The 14,807-nt window shown below is 42.2% G+C and overlaps 1 protein-coding gene across 10 annotated transcripts in view; it reads left to right on the top strand.

Moving 5' to 3' along the window:
* SPIC (Spi-C transcription factor) overlaps positions 1 to 7,535 on the top strand; it is a 28,178-nt gene extending 20,643 nt beyond the window's left edge. For 8 of the 10 annotated variants that reach the window (XM_056339885.1, XM_056339887.1, XM_056339882.1 and 5 more), the window contains 4 exons: positions 759 to 871; positions 954 to 1,019; positions 1,790 to 1,895; positions 5,288 to 7,535. In XM_056339885.1, the coding sequence (XP_056195860.1) occupies positions 759 to 871; positions 954 to 1,019; positions 1,790 to 1,895; positions 5,288 to 5,712 (710 nt within the window). In that variant the 3' untranslated portion in view covers positions 5,713 to 7,535. The remainder of the gene's footprint in view (positions 1 to 758; positions 872 to 953; positions 1,020 to 1,789; positions 1,896 to 5,287) is intronic. The other 2 variants (XM_056339891.1, XM_056339890.1) reach the window with 1 other exon arrangement.
* Positions 7,536 to 14,807: the final 7,272 nt, after the last annotated feature.

Here is a 14,807-nt window from a genome sequence, read left to right as displayed (position 1 = left end):
ACATGCTGAAGCACCCACTACATACATTTACTTGCAATGTTCTTGCCTGTATCTGTTGTTAGGGCTGATGGAGAGTGGTATTAAACACCTGAAACTCAGTGTTTAGTATGTCCCACAGCTGCACCCACATTTCCACTTGCAATAGGTGGACCCTCCAAAATCTTATGACCAACTGCAGTGTGTAATTTATTGCAAGTGCCTCAGCCCAGTGTTCTGTGCTTCTTTTAAACACCCTGAGGCCTTGGGTTCTTTCTGTGTCATTTTTTCAGAGATTGCAGGTGCTCTGATGCTCCTTCACTTCATTCACGATTGGAGACTTTGACTTGTATTGTACCAATGGCCTGCAGAGCTGCGTGACGTTCCCTTTTCCTTTCTAATACATGTATTATAGTAGTCTGTAATGATCCTGTTCCTTATGTTTGGTGATCTCTTAGGCCCTCCTTTTTCTATCAACCAAACTATTTCACGATACTACAAAAAATCTGACATTTTATCTTAAAAAAATGTTGTTTTTATTATGAAAACCAACAACAACAAAAAAACAACCTCAAAAAACAAAACCACCAGGCCAAGGGTTTGATTAGCAAGTAGTAACAGTACAGAATATATTGGATAACCTGCTGATATGAAACACTGTGGCTCTGGAGACTTTATTATCTAGAAGACAGCCACAGAATAAATGCTTTATGACAGACCCAGCAGCATTTTAGACTTCTCTCCCTTTTACTCACTTTTTGCTCCATCCTACTAATTCTCAGGTTATAAAAATTGCCTGACTGTCATCAACCATCACCACCACCTCCGAGCAAGTCCCAGCTACTCTGCAGCACCATCTACAGAGGACCAAGGATATAGCTGGAGAAATGTGATTGTAAGTGAACAGTCAAACTTAAATGGAAAATTGGCTGCCCATTTGTGATTTCTAATAGGAATCATTATGCTAACTCTAACAGAAATTCGGACTGGCCAGGCATGAATCAGATGAAACTGCCTTGGGAAATATTTGCAAAACAAGTTTAGTAATCTTTTTATAGGAGTCACCTTATCTGTTTGCCTCTGGTGCTCTTCTGTGGCTCATCATGTAATGTGCCAGCTAACAAACCTACCAGTACAATAGGGAAAAGGGCTTCTCTCTGTTGCCTGGGAACAGGCAGAGAACAGCTTTCAGCCTCCACATAGCTTCTGCTGCTGGGAGAAAGTGCCATGCCTTTGGTTTCTTCAACAGCAATTTACTTTAAGAGTACTGGGAAGACCAGCATTATCTTGACTCTGAGCTCAGCTTCAGCCTGAAGAGTCCATATTCATTCTTTAAAACACTGGGAGTGTGGCCTTCAGGAGTGATGGGACATGAATATTGCAGGGGAGATAATTTCTGGTAAATAGATTCCACAAAAGCCCATTTTCAACCAGCAGATTAGCGACAACATGACACAGAAACTACAGAATCTGTAGGGGCCACTGCCCAGTTGGCCTTTGTCTTTTACTGACTCTGGAAACAAGAGTCCACTGTTCCTCCTCTGTTTCCAACAGAAGGGTTAAAGGTTCAGAGTGAGGCAGTTACTCTGTTTTCCCTCTAAAGTCTCCCCTGGTGGGCAGCCCTTCCCACGGGGCATCAATTAGTGCTGCTTGTTACTGGTACACTGCATGCCTTGGGAGCTGAGAGAAGTCTTCCGCGGGTGAGGTGACAAAAAGTTGCATTTGAAGGCTTCGTGCCAGTCATTACTACAAGTTTCTTTTTGCTCAGAGAATGTACTCTATTAGTAACTCTTTGTTGTCTTAATTCTTGAAGAACAGTGCAGCGGATTTTTATGCAGATGAGACTGTCTACCATACTCTGCAGAATACTCCAGAAAGCCAAGTGGTACATGCTGCTGGCCAGCCAAAAGCAGGGAAAGGTGTGTAGTAAGAGCATAACTTGACATGTACGTTCTGTTACTTTAAAAAATATCTTGGAAAATCATGGTTTCTCTTTTTCCTAATTTTTTTTACTTGTAACGGGAAAAAATAAGTTAACATTTAATAGTAACTAGAATACAACTGCTAGTGTTCAATTCCTGTCTGCTAAGTCTCATAAGGTAAGATAAATCTGTTATCTTATTCTGTCCTCTTATTTAGTACATGGGAAACCAAACAAGAGGTGTTTCAGTCCAAATCATCTGAAAGTCAGATGCAGAGAAGCAAATCTATCTATCAATAACATCTTATCAACTTTAATAACTTCTTTTATTTCATGTGGTCCAACAAGGAGTGGTTTTCTTCACATACATTACTATTTTTGCACTTGATTTTATGCCTTTTTTTACTTTTCACATTACCTCTTAGCTTCTGACACTTCTAGAAAAATCTAGCTATTTTTGTGCTCCTTTTGGTTGACTTTACTTGAATGAGTATTTTGCAAAGAATATTTTGGGTGGCATTGGTCATTATAGTACTTCACTGTTTCATTGCATTCATTCTTCGTTTTTTGTTTGGCACTCAGCATCCTTTCTATGACTTTGCTAGATGAGATTTCCACAGCTTCCCCTCTGACCTGTAGTGACTACTTTTGACTGTGGGTTCTTTTTGAGTAGCTTCCTGATTTTGCTGCTTTTTGAAATCCCCATGTCTCAACTTTAACCACACGGTGTCAGTTTTTGGTATCTCTCCCCATTGATGCTGAACGCTGTGGTTTCTGTTGCTTAATAGCTACTACTACTACTACTACAAATTCCTTAGGTCGATAGGAAGAATAGCTTCTCCTTTTAAGTTCTATACTTCTAGTACTTGAAATTCATCATTACAAATTAAAATCTTTGAATCCAGAAATGTTGCTTTTCTAAGTCTCACCCAGTGTTGCACTGAGGAATTTTACATATCAGTATCTGAATTCACCTTCAGTTGTTACTGCTCTGTTAAAATTAATTTCCTATTTAATATTTCTTTTACATTGTTATCAATCGTCTTTTCCAGAAGGCCATCCTGCATAAATTTCCAGAATGACTGATTACTCTTATGGGGTTTTTTTGTTTCCTCTTATGCGTTTCTTTGTGTTCATGGCAATATACCTGCTGGAAACTGTGATTTGGGGGACTATTTCCACTATACCTAAATAAATTTAGTCCTCTTGGCTTCATATTGAGACGTGAGAGTTTTTCTGTACACTAGTAAGTAGTGTGGCCTTTTAGGAATGGATCTGTAAATGAAACAATCGTTACTGAGGACCCAAAGTGTGTTTAAAATGTTTCACAAGGGTTTATTTAGGGCAATCTCTAGGTTGGCTGCAAATTCTGGAATCTGCAGTGGCTTAGATAAGCTTCTGGGAAGCATCTTTGGTTAGGTTTCCTCTGAAAGGAGTCCAGTTCATGCACGTCAAGACCATTCCATGATCTGAACTAAAGCTTGGTGAGTGGAGACAATCAAGACAGGTACTTCAGAAATGCATCTTAATTAGACACACCCAGAGAGAATTTGGCTGCTTCAGGACAATTCAGCATAGAAATCTAATGCAGATGCTCTGAAACAGACTCTGCAGGAACCTGCCTCTCTCTAGTGATCACATAAGAAACCAGCAGACGCTAGCCTACTAGTTAGACCAATGTTTAGGGCCTGGTAATGAACACCACACACCTGTGCAATGAGGTGCAGTACGAAGATCTGTGCACTAACCCAAGCTCAGACTGGTGCATCCACATTGTGTAGCACTCTGGAGATAACAGCTGAGCTCTAGAAACATAGCTGCATTAACACAAAAGAGCAAATAAACCCTCTCAAACCAAGATATCAGCTAGAGACGATGTGTTTAGAAATAAAAGCTTGGGCAGAAATGACAACTGAACTAAGAGAACAGACAGCCTGAAATCAGCTGCTGCTGCAGACATGGCTACACTAGTGTTTTCCAGCAGAGACTCAGTCCACAGTAGTCTGCGGATTTTCCCTTGATTTGATTTTTTCTGCCAGAGGTTCATAGGCTCATAGGATAATTCAGGTTGGAGAGGACCTAAGGAGGTCACCAGCTAAGAAGTGTTTATTGTGACCAGGTGGTGTCCTTCAGTTTGCTTTTAATCTTCTCACCTTGGCAATACTATATGTATTTCTAGCAGAACATGTACTTCAAGTCACAGGCCAATTTTTATTTAGATAATGAAACTTTATTAATTTTTTGGAAAGTACCTCTGATCTCAGGCTTTTCTTCTTCCTAGTCTGACAGTCACTTCTCTCCTCTTTGCTTACCACCAGATGCAGAATTACTGTCATCCCTAACAGATGTCTTGGCTTGACCTCAGTGTTCCCTAGCAACTGTCACTTTTCCCCCATTCCTAGTTTAAAATAGCCATGCAAGACAAGACTTTATAAACTTTAGGTGCAGCTGCTTGTTTCCACTTTAATTAAAGTGGAAGCTGTTCTGTATAGACTCTCCTTTCTGCAAAATGTTCCTCTTTGTCTTATAAACTTAAGTTCTTCCTCCTTGCAGCAGCTTCTTGGTCACCCTTGGCTTTGTGAAGGGAACTAGAAGTACTTCAGAGAGAGAGATACACAAGAACTAAATAAGTCTCACTGGTAAACTTGAGAGCTGAGCCTGTGGGAAGAAGAACTTAGGTAACTGACAAATACCGCTGTACTGAGCTTGCTTTATTCTGCATGGGAATGCAAGCTGACACTTCTGCACATCTTTAGAAAACTACAGGGTACCAAAAGGTTAGCTCCTTATGGACTAGGTGAGGTTTATGGTTCAAAACTAGCTTGCTCTTCCCACTTCCTGCTCATCCTTTCTTACATCAGAGACTACCTTGCATCCTCAAAACATTCCTGAAACGAACCTGACAAAACTGAGTCATCTCAAAATCTTTGAGTTTTGATTACTGAGGGAAAGCACTTATTAAAAAACATTCAGATTGGCTTTCCAGAACCTCTTTCCTGCACTGTCTGAGGATGTAATTTCCTGGTGTGGATTCCTTGATCATGCATCTGCACAGCATGTGTCTGAAGACTGCTGAAAGTGGTTTCTCAGACCTACCACACACTGAAGTCACCAGATATTTGTCATGAACCCCAAATAACCTGCTCTTGAAATTCTAAGGACTGAATCCCTTTTTGTCACCACAGATCTGTACGTGTTTCAGAACTATCATCCCATTTGCTATTGTTGGTCTTCTGTTGGATAGTTTATACAGATCTTTTAATTTGCAATAGGGTACTAGGTTTACCTATACTTTTACCTGTAAGATTTTTTCCAGGAAAATGACAGCTGCTCATCTTTTAAAACAAGTAAGAGTTTTGTGCTGACCTTTTAAAATTTATTTCTTAATAGGTAGAAAAAAACTTCGACTGTTTGAGTACCTCCATGAGTCCCTGTACGATCCAGCTATGGCAAACTGCATCCAGTGGGTGGATAAGCCTAATGGTGTCTTCCAGTTTGTCTCCAAAAACAAGGAGAAACTTGCAGAGCTGTGGGGAGAAAGAAAGGGAAACCGCAAGGTCATGACATATCAGAAAATGGCCAGAGCACTGAGGAATTATGGAAGAACAGGTGAAATAATTAAAATTCGAAGGAAGCTGACATACCAGTTTAGTGCTGTTGTTTTACAGAGACTTGCTCCATCTTATTTCTTGGGAAAAGAAACAGTTTATCATCCGTACATTCCATCTAATCAAGAATATCAGTGTGCAGATGACTGGACCAGTTACAATAATTACATGTATAACAATGGGTACGCATTACAGCATGCCAGCTAGGCTATCTTTCACATAAACAGGTCTTTGTTAACTAGCAACTTTCCAGCACAGGAACTCTTCTCTGTACATAGGTATTCCTTTAAGATATCATACAAACACACAAAGAGGAGGGTTTGAAAAATGCTATTGGCCTAGTTTTGTTCCTTTTGAAGTTAATGATAAGCAGTCATTGACTATTAAATAAAACCAGCAGCTGTAGGGCATGTTCTATTCTCCATGATGTTAATCAGAGGAATTGCTTCACATTCAAGCTAGTATATCCAAGATCAGGACCAAGGCTGTTGTCTGTTAGTGAACATCAAAGATTCCATCCTGACAGTACTCATTGGAAGTTTTTTGCATATCCCAAACATTTGCAATTAGAATGTAGGTGCTGTTGTATCCACAGTGCATGCATTCCCTATCAGTTGGGTCCACATGACTTAGAAAGGGAAGAGACTTGCCAACTGCATGAAGCTACTGTCTGCTTTTTTCATCAATGTTCTTTATTAAGAGACATTTTCTGAGTGAATGCCTGGCTGAATGATAGAGTCCACATGAAGGTGCACCTGTTGGCCAAGTTGTTAATCCTTAATCACTTAAATTAACATGTCTTAGCACAGATCCTGACATATGGTATTAGGACTGGCAGGTGCATATTTCACTGTTGGCAGTGGATTCATTGGGGAAGTGACCATACCATGAGAGGGTTAGTAAAGGATTGTGCTTTTCATGAAGTTATTTACAGTTCTTCCCCAACTAATATGAGAAGCTGCACTTTCATCCAGCAGTTCTGTACTCATGTAACAAATGTAACCCTGTTATTTATGTTTGGAGTTATAACTTTACACATATAAATACAATTTCACTTTTCCAGCTCTTTTCCTACATGGGAATGTAGCTGAAAGGCTCAGTGATTTTATATTCTCTTCGTGGGGAAGAAGGACTAAATTTTGGTAAAAAGAGAGTACTAGCCCCTTGTGCCAGGATGATACCTATAAATCTACTTTTTCTCATACTTCTCTTACCTGGTCAACTTGTATCATCATAGGAGTTGTCTGTTGTGCCAAAATACTTGCATTCAGCTGCAATAAATTCCAAATTCTGCACTTTCCTTCAAGTGAATGCAGGCCCATATATTAATAAAGACAAAATTAGTTTCTGTGGAAATTAATGGTGGCCTGATATATTTGATGAAATTCACTTTATTAGTTTCCCCTTGCTCTAACTCCTGCTTACTTGTACAGGGATATAATTTTATGTAATAGACACAATGCAACACACTCTGCTCAAGCAAAACTCAAGGTTTTAAATTAGCACTTTGGTAAGGTGAAAGATGTGTACTCTTAGAAAGCTGAAGCATGTTAAATAGCGCTAAAAACAGACCCAGATTTTAAGTCATTAAACATCTGCCAGAATAAGAAGGTCGTAACTGTGTTGTTAGTATTTAGAGTGTAATGTCCTGTAAAATGTAAATGTTACTACAAAATAGAGACAAGAATGCCCTATAGAACTGAAACTGGATCCTGCTGTAGCACAGAACACAGTGGGAGTTTAGCTCTTACAAAGGACTGAGGACTTTCAGTTGGGATGCCTTCACAATGTAAGCACATATGCAAATGCAACATTTCAAATGTCAAAATGTACATAAATTTTCCAAGAAACTGCACAGTTTAGTTACTCCACATCTGTCACCCATTGCATGCTGACTTTATGTTATTTACAAGGCTGGTAACATACTCTGGGTTAAGAGTGCTTTGTGTAAAATGCTTACTTAGTCAATATGTTTAGATTCACTTTCCTCAAACTCATCTTCTCATTAAGGAAATAAATACTTATCCAGATTCTGTGTTACCTTTTTAAATTAGGTATAAACACTAGCAATTGCTTTCTATAAAACTGGTAACCAGGTGAGATGTTATAGCTGCAGCTGGGAGAACAGTACAGAGCTGAAATAGGAGAACATAAGGGGTAAGAAGAACTGAAGGAAATTCAGGCAAAGACATGAGGCTATCATAATATCTGTAGATAGGAAGGGACAGATTTCAGCCACAGGAGTAACCATGGGGACTGACAGTGTTAGAAAGAATTTATTTGAGAAAAGGTATCCCCCCATCCTGTCCCCCTGTTCCCCTCCATCAAATGTACCTGGAGAGATTTTAGAAGCTCTTACTGTCGTTCTGTGGTTATACAGAAGGATATTTAACTGTGCAATGCACTGATATTGGGCTTGCATACAGAAAAGGTTCTTGACTGTTACCAGTGCTTTAACTTAGCAAAGGCAGGTTAAATCACAAGCATAGGCACAAGGTTACCAAATACCTGAAGTGCAGAGTTAGAGTCACTGAGGTCTGAAATACGGTGCAGCTGGTTTTAACTGTGCAAGTGTTTGACCACTGAAACAACACACCAAGGGATGTGGTAGATTCATTGTTTCTCAACATCTTTAACCCAAGACAATACCCATTTCTAAGATGTGCAGTATTGCAATAAAGTCATGGTAAAGTGACAGCCATACCACAAGACAGAATACTGAATGTAGGGGATCAGACCCCTGCTAGTCTCAGTATTTGCAGGATCCTGTCATGTAACTCCATGTAGAAAATTCAAGGCTACGTGTGGAAATCTAAACAGAACTGAGGTGGGCAAGTCATTTTGATTCCCAATACAATCCCTGTGCACCTCACCCTCCATCACTGTCCTCCCATCCTCAGCTTCTGCATTGCATCTCCTCCCTCCCATCTGCACAGGCTTAGACATGAGATACGATGGTACCAAGCGCCCAAGGGAAACATGAGAGGCATCTCCCAAGACAGCAGCGTTATTCCATCTGCATAACTCTTGACAACTGGCCTGCTGCTGCCATTGCTGACTTCGCCTTTGTCTCTCTCCTGTCTCCTTTCTCCTCACCCCCAGCAGCCAAATTGGGCCAGAAACCAATCTGTCTGCCCACACATCTGCCTATATTTCACACCCACCTCTGACTTAGAGGCTGCTGGCTGCAGAATAACCTGGGGTAGGTCCTAGGGGTGGGGAAAGAAGCTGTGATCCTCCCAGCTCCCACACTCAGCACCCCATTTTAAAAGATACCCCAGTCTGAGCAAGGTGCCCCATACTGGTGTCCTGCGTGTAATACTGTGTCTCATGGTGCTTCAGGCACTTAAGGAGGACATGAGCCTTTCAGAGTGAAGTGTGCCTCTGGAGGGATGGTAGAAATCCTCTTGCACAGGTGTAGCTAGACATGTGGACAGTTTACTTGCTCACCCCTTGTGCCGACTTCGCAGCCTGGTTTCTGTCCAGATGTGTCAGACAAGACCAGAGTCCCAGGTGAGTGCTGGACTGGTGCCTTTCCCCAACACACACTTCTTGTTTGCTCAACCGACCTCAGGTAGGGTATCACGCCTTTTACATCTGTTGTAGCTTCAGCGTTGTCCTCTGATGGAAGGTCCTTGTGCTAGAAGCCAGGATGGCGTGAGTTGGTGTTGCATCTTGGTGGGAAGAGCTTTGCCTCTTCCGTGTGGAGGGTGCTGGGGGGGTGCTGCGGGGGTGTGGGGGTGGGGGGAGGGTGGTGGCTCTGGGCCCACAAGATGGCACTAACGGACAGCTTTTGACACCGGATTTGTGGCGCTTGCAAACCTTTTCCCCCTGTGTTTAAAATCTTTTTCATCTTCGCACACAGCACTGCTGCAGATGTGGCAGAAGCAACACCTTTCCTTTTGAAGTTACTACAGGCCAGTTCCAGCTGCAGCACACAAAGAAAATGTTGTGACCAAGATGATGATATGGAACCCACATATTAAAGCAGAAACATTATGTCAGCAGATCCACAGCCCTGCGTCAACTACCCTGGACAACAGTCAGTTCCACAGCCACAGCTCAGTGTCTTCTCCAAAATAAGTGTGGCTGCAGTGGCTTCTGACATTGCTGAGGTGCATGGAGAAGAAATAAAGCTGATCTTTCAGATTTAGACTGCTGAGTTCCTATGAGCAGGAATCACATCAACAGCCTCACAGACTCTGTGAAAGAGGCAGAACCAGAACATCTTTGTAACGTATTTTATCTACACCACCTTGCTGGGCCTATGCCATATTTACCTACATATATCTCTCCTGTTCAGCTGACCAAAAGCAGGAGAGGTTCTTAGCTTCCAGCTAAGAAATTATTTGATTTCATTTGATTTTAATTTGACTCCAGTGAAATTTTTCCTTTTGGTAGTACTTTGAGCACACATCAAACACAAGCCTCTGCCTTCTCACAAGCTGGGCATTCTGGTGGCAGATGGTTCAGACTGCCCCACCATCCCAGGTGCAGATGGATGCTGTCTCATGGAGAGCGTTGGCTTACCAATTCCTACTTTTTACAAGCTGAGATCTCCTATCATACCACAGAGCTGCATGTACAGGTTTACCATTATTACATTGCTTAGTAAGTGTAAAAAACATTGAAAATACTACAAACAGTGGGGTTTTTTTGCAAGAAACCGCCTCATGGATTGTTTTCTAAAGAGTATCCTGAGTGCCAGTTGTAAACAAAACTATGTAATCTTCTTTTTTTGGTTAATGAGAGCTGCCCCTGCATTCTTGGCAACATCTAAACAACCATAGCTAATTGCCTAACAGATGAATGACTGCAAACATTCACTGGTGTGTCAGGGTAACACTGGAGCTCAAGTTGGGTGTTCAGACTATTTTCTAGTTAGGTTTCATTGACCTGGGCAATTTTCCTGGTTTCAAAACTTTCTTTTATGAAGAAGGTCAAGGCAAACTCCCAGATTGTCTCTAAACTGCAGGAGCAGATTCCTACCTCAGCGCACAAGCTGAGGGCAACGACATCGCATGGGCCTGCTGCTGTCTGCGTGAACAGATTCACTTGAGGGACTGGAAAGAGTCTGAGACCATAAACCAAAATTTGTATTTTAAATCTTTTTTGGACAATGGTTTTTCAGTTCTGTTTTCAGTCAGGTTTACAAAGGCGCTGCATGTCAGAGTGAAACATTTCCTGTAATATCCCATCAGACAATGTGATTAAGGCCTCACAAGAATTACAGAAGACCTGGAAAACTTCATAGTCAGTGTACAGAATGTCGAGAAATCCCTTGTTGATAGTGACAGCAGGGGGGGCGTTTGCCAAAACGCATCGTTTTCTCGGGTCTTTCAGGCCCAGCAGAGCTCCCAGTGGGTTACCAACCAGGGTCCTGCAAATGGCACTTCACAGGCAGTTACTATCTACCTGTGTAAGGACATCTGCTGAAAACTGCCACTGTTTTAGAGCTCTGTTTCATCCAGCTTCTAGCTGTCTTACCTGCTGACGTGCTGTGAACTTCATGTGGCGTATTTTGGATCAAAAACTAGCAGCGGTACCTATGAACTCACCATTGGTTTATTCAAAAGAAGCCTAGACCTCTAACACCAGAGTGCATCACCAGCAACACTGTCCCTATTTATAATATGATCGTCTTACCATACCTTTTATTATATCACCTTCACCAGGAAATTTCAAAGGGCTCTGTAAAAGTACCATGATCGCCACCGTCTCTGCAGGTAGAGCAGAGCACACCTGAGATGCGGTCAGATGTCCACGGACTCAGTGGCATGTGAGGGGAATGCCAGCGCCCTGAGCCTGTCCTGCAGCCAACAGCCAGCCCACCTTGTGCTGGTCCAGCTTCCTGCTATTTCTGAGGCATCAAAAAAAAAAAAAAAGTAAAATGATGAGCAGAATACAATTCGTGCATTGAAAGTGCCCAAAAGAGAAGTAAGCAGTGCTCCGCTGGCACATACAGCACGCCTGGAGGCAGCCCAAACTCGACACATTACTCGACAGCACACCTCAGGTTTGAAATGTGGGATGCACTGCTGTGGGAAGGGCAGTCCTGAAGGAGAAGGGCAGCTTTTTGGCTGAGCAGACTATTCTTTGGCTTTTTTTCTAGTGAAGGAAGTTATATCTAATTATGACAGTCAGGAGCTTCAAGCCAGAAAGACTTGGTGCTGGGCATACATTTTAAAATACTGCACTCCCAAGGCAATGTAGTGCCTGAGAGGCACCAGCCACCTTGTTAGGAAGTTGCACTTTGAACAGTCAGTGTTGATACAATGGATTATAAGGTGAATTACAGTGCAACCAGGCTGTATTAGCAAGATGCCACCAAACTGCACACAGAGTGTAAACTGATGGATGGAAAAGTAAATTCCTTATTTGACATTCCAGAAACACATAACCTGAGCCAAGAGTTCAAGAACCACAATGAAATAAAAAGACAGACAGCTGGTTGGTTGTCATGATATCTCTGTAGAATTAGAGGTATTAATTACATATGGGGAATATTAATGACAGTTTAAAGTGGAATGTAGCTAATCATTAGGGTACTACCTCCAAGCAGAGTGCTGGTGAAGCCATATAATATTTTCTTTCAGAGGAAATGAAACCTCAGCAAATCTATTTTGAGTACTGGCAGTATGTAGTAGTCTGAGGGTCTAGGCTAACTTTTCTGCCTTATTAGAGCAGAATTCAATCACAATTAGAAGACGGAATTCTTTACAGATTTGGCTAAGCCCATTAGTCTTGTTGAGATCCAGAAAGCACAGGAGATGGCTTAAAAATAGTGGGGATGGCTTAAAAATAATAACATTTTGATGATTTGATTCACCTTCTAGTTTTTAAGCTTCTTGATTTCAGGTTTCCAGTCTGCACCAAGCAATGTCGAGGCTAACACTCTTCAAAAAAAGAACCAAAGACTGGGAGAGCTGAGGCTGTTGGAAAAGCAGCAAGTTTGGAGAGATGCAGAACAGTGAGGAAAACTCCATCTTCTGTACAAGCAACATGCTTCTTAATGGAGGCAAGCTCATTCAATACAAGTGGTAGCAACTAGCAGACAGAGAAAAAAGGAAAAAAAATGCAGCAGCGAGATGGTCTCTGGCCTCTGGATATCTGTGCAATCACATGGGCAGCCACATTTTCACACAGATCCTGCTGCTCTCTGCCTGGTTTTAGGAAACTAGATTATTTTGGACCTTTGAGGTCTGCAGATCCTCTCAGTCTTCACAGACTAAAGGATTTAGACATAATTTCAGCATACTGGGATAAAACACAGAGTCTAATTGTCCATTCCACTGGTTTAACAGTCCGCAGTATTTAAACCAGATGAGAATCAGGCTTAAACACGTCAAAAGGCCTTGGAAGGTCTGTACATCTTACTAAGAACAGTCCTGCAGGAAAACTGCAGTTTTCACTTGGTTTCACTGTGCGATTTTACTGTGTCCTGTGAAAAGCACACTAGAAAGTGCTGGGTTGGCTACAGAGCATCAGGGCCCTGAGGGCATGTCCCCCTCTCCCATGGTTTGGCTGCCTGGGCTCAGGACAATGTTCGATATGCAGCTGTCTGGCCTTGCAGATGTTGTGAAGAAGCTGAAAGAAGCCTCAGTGGGGGCTCTCTCCCTTCTCTTGAGAGCTGTATTTAAACTGACTTGGAGCCTGCCTGAGCTGTGCTGCACCCACGCCCTGCCTGACCATGCATCTTGTTGATCCAGCCCCTCACCATGACCCATGGACTGACTTTGTGACGTTATCTTAGATCTTGCTCATCACTATGGACTTGTCTGACAATCACTGCGCTGTGCCTAACCTGGTTGCTGGCACCAAATCTGTTCTGCTTATCTTGGTTGGGTGATGTAGGACTGTGCCCTTGTCTTTGCCTGCTCCACCTTGTTATGCTCTGTGCTCTGCTCCCTTTCCCCTGTGAAGCAGCTTGGCCTTGCTGCTCATGGACACAAAGGCAGCCAAGGTGCAAATGCTTAAAATTTTCAGTCCTACAGAATGAGTGACACTACCATATCCTGAGAAGTATAATGAAACACAATCTCAAATGGAATTACTTGAAAATGGTATCTAATGAGTTCTTCAGAGTATTGTTTGGCATACAGGAAGCATTTAATCCTCTCTCTGACCTCTCTGCAAAAAAAGCCACCTCTCACGTAGCTCTTGTCTACAGAGGGAAGTTCTCTTATTATGTGCTAAACTGTGAATTTAAATCGATGTTACACCAGTATTCCCCTCTCCCCATGTGAGTTCTTATTGCTCGTGGATCTCTGCCAAATCCACGCTTGCTCTGGAATAAGCATTACACCAGTATGGTTGTCACTGGTATAAGTGGTAGCACTTCCTTATCTGGACTAAGCAAAGAGACATTTTAATGAAACGCTTCTGCAGGATTTGGACTGTTGCAGGCTGCAAGTAACTGTAACTGGAAACATAAGTCTTTCTGCTTTCTGTATCGATTTCTCTCAGATACAGCATGCTTTAATTTCCAGTGTGTGTCTGTCAGTTTGATTTCTTCTCATGTTTTGGAGTCCCTGGGTAGCTGTAATTCACCCCTTGGCTTGCCCTCTGACATGGTGAGGACAGCAGCACGTAATCAATGGCAGGCTTGCTCCTATTAATCTTGTTCAGTAAGGGCCTGATCCTCTTTCTACGAAGGGCAAGAGGACAGTTCACACCAACTTCAGTGTAGGCAGGAGAGTGCCCCAAACACTAATGGCTTCAGCAGCAGGTGTTCCAGGGAACCAACATTAATCTTCTGTTTTGTTGATTAAGACTTTTGCCACCCTGTGCTGGGCTGGAGGTCAAATACCGCCGCAACTTGACTCTCCAGCACTAGGTGTGAAAGGTGCTGCCACGCAAAGCTCTCCATTCATTTTAATTGCAAGAAGAATTAACAACTAGCCCACCTGACAAATGAACACCTCTAAAAGTGCTCACAAATACCTTAAGCTCTTATATTTAATGATCTTCCAAGCCTGGAAGGAAGAAGCACTATATACGATGAGGACAGTGAATTTCATACTTTCTAGTGGCAAAAATCTCCCTTTCTTATGTTTCTCAGGCCTGGAACCAGGTACAGATGTGGGTTTGGGTTATGGAAATGACCATTTTGTCAGCCTGAGGCTTGGGACAGAGTCGTTCAGAAGCAAAGGAGCCCTCATTTCAGAGCCTCAGTCTGCCAAGACTGTGAATTACCTGCACTGGGTCTGGACATGAACATGAGCCTTTGTACTACTGTTTCATAGTTAATTTTTTAACAACAGCTGCTCAAAGATATTCAGAGGCCTGGAATGCTGCAGTAG

Source organism: Falco biarmicus, chromosome 5, assembly GCF_023638135.1.
Source record: "Falco biarmicus isolate bFalBia1 chromosome 5, bFalBia1.pri, whole genome shotgun sequence".
Taxonomy (NCBI): Eukaryota; Metazoa; Chordata; class Aves; order Falconiformes; family Falconidae; genus Falco; species Falco biarmicus.
Note: the sequence above shows the minus strand (reverse complement) of the source record. Positions and strands in the feature narration are given on the sequence as shown.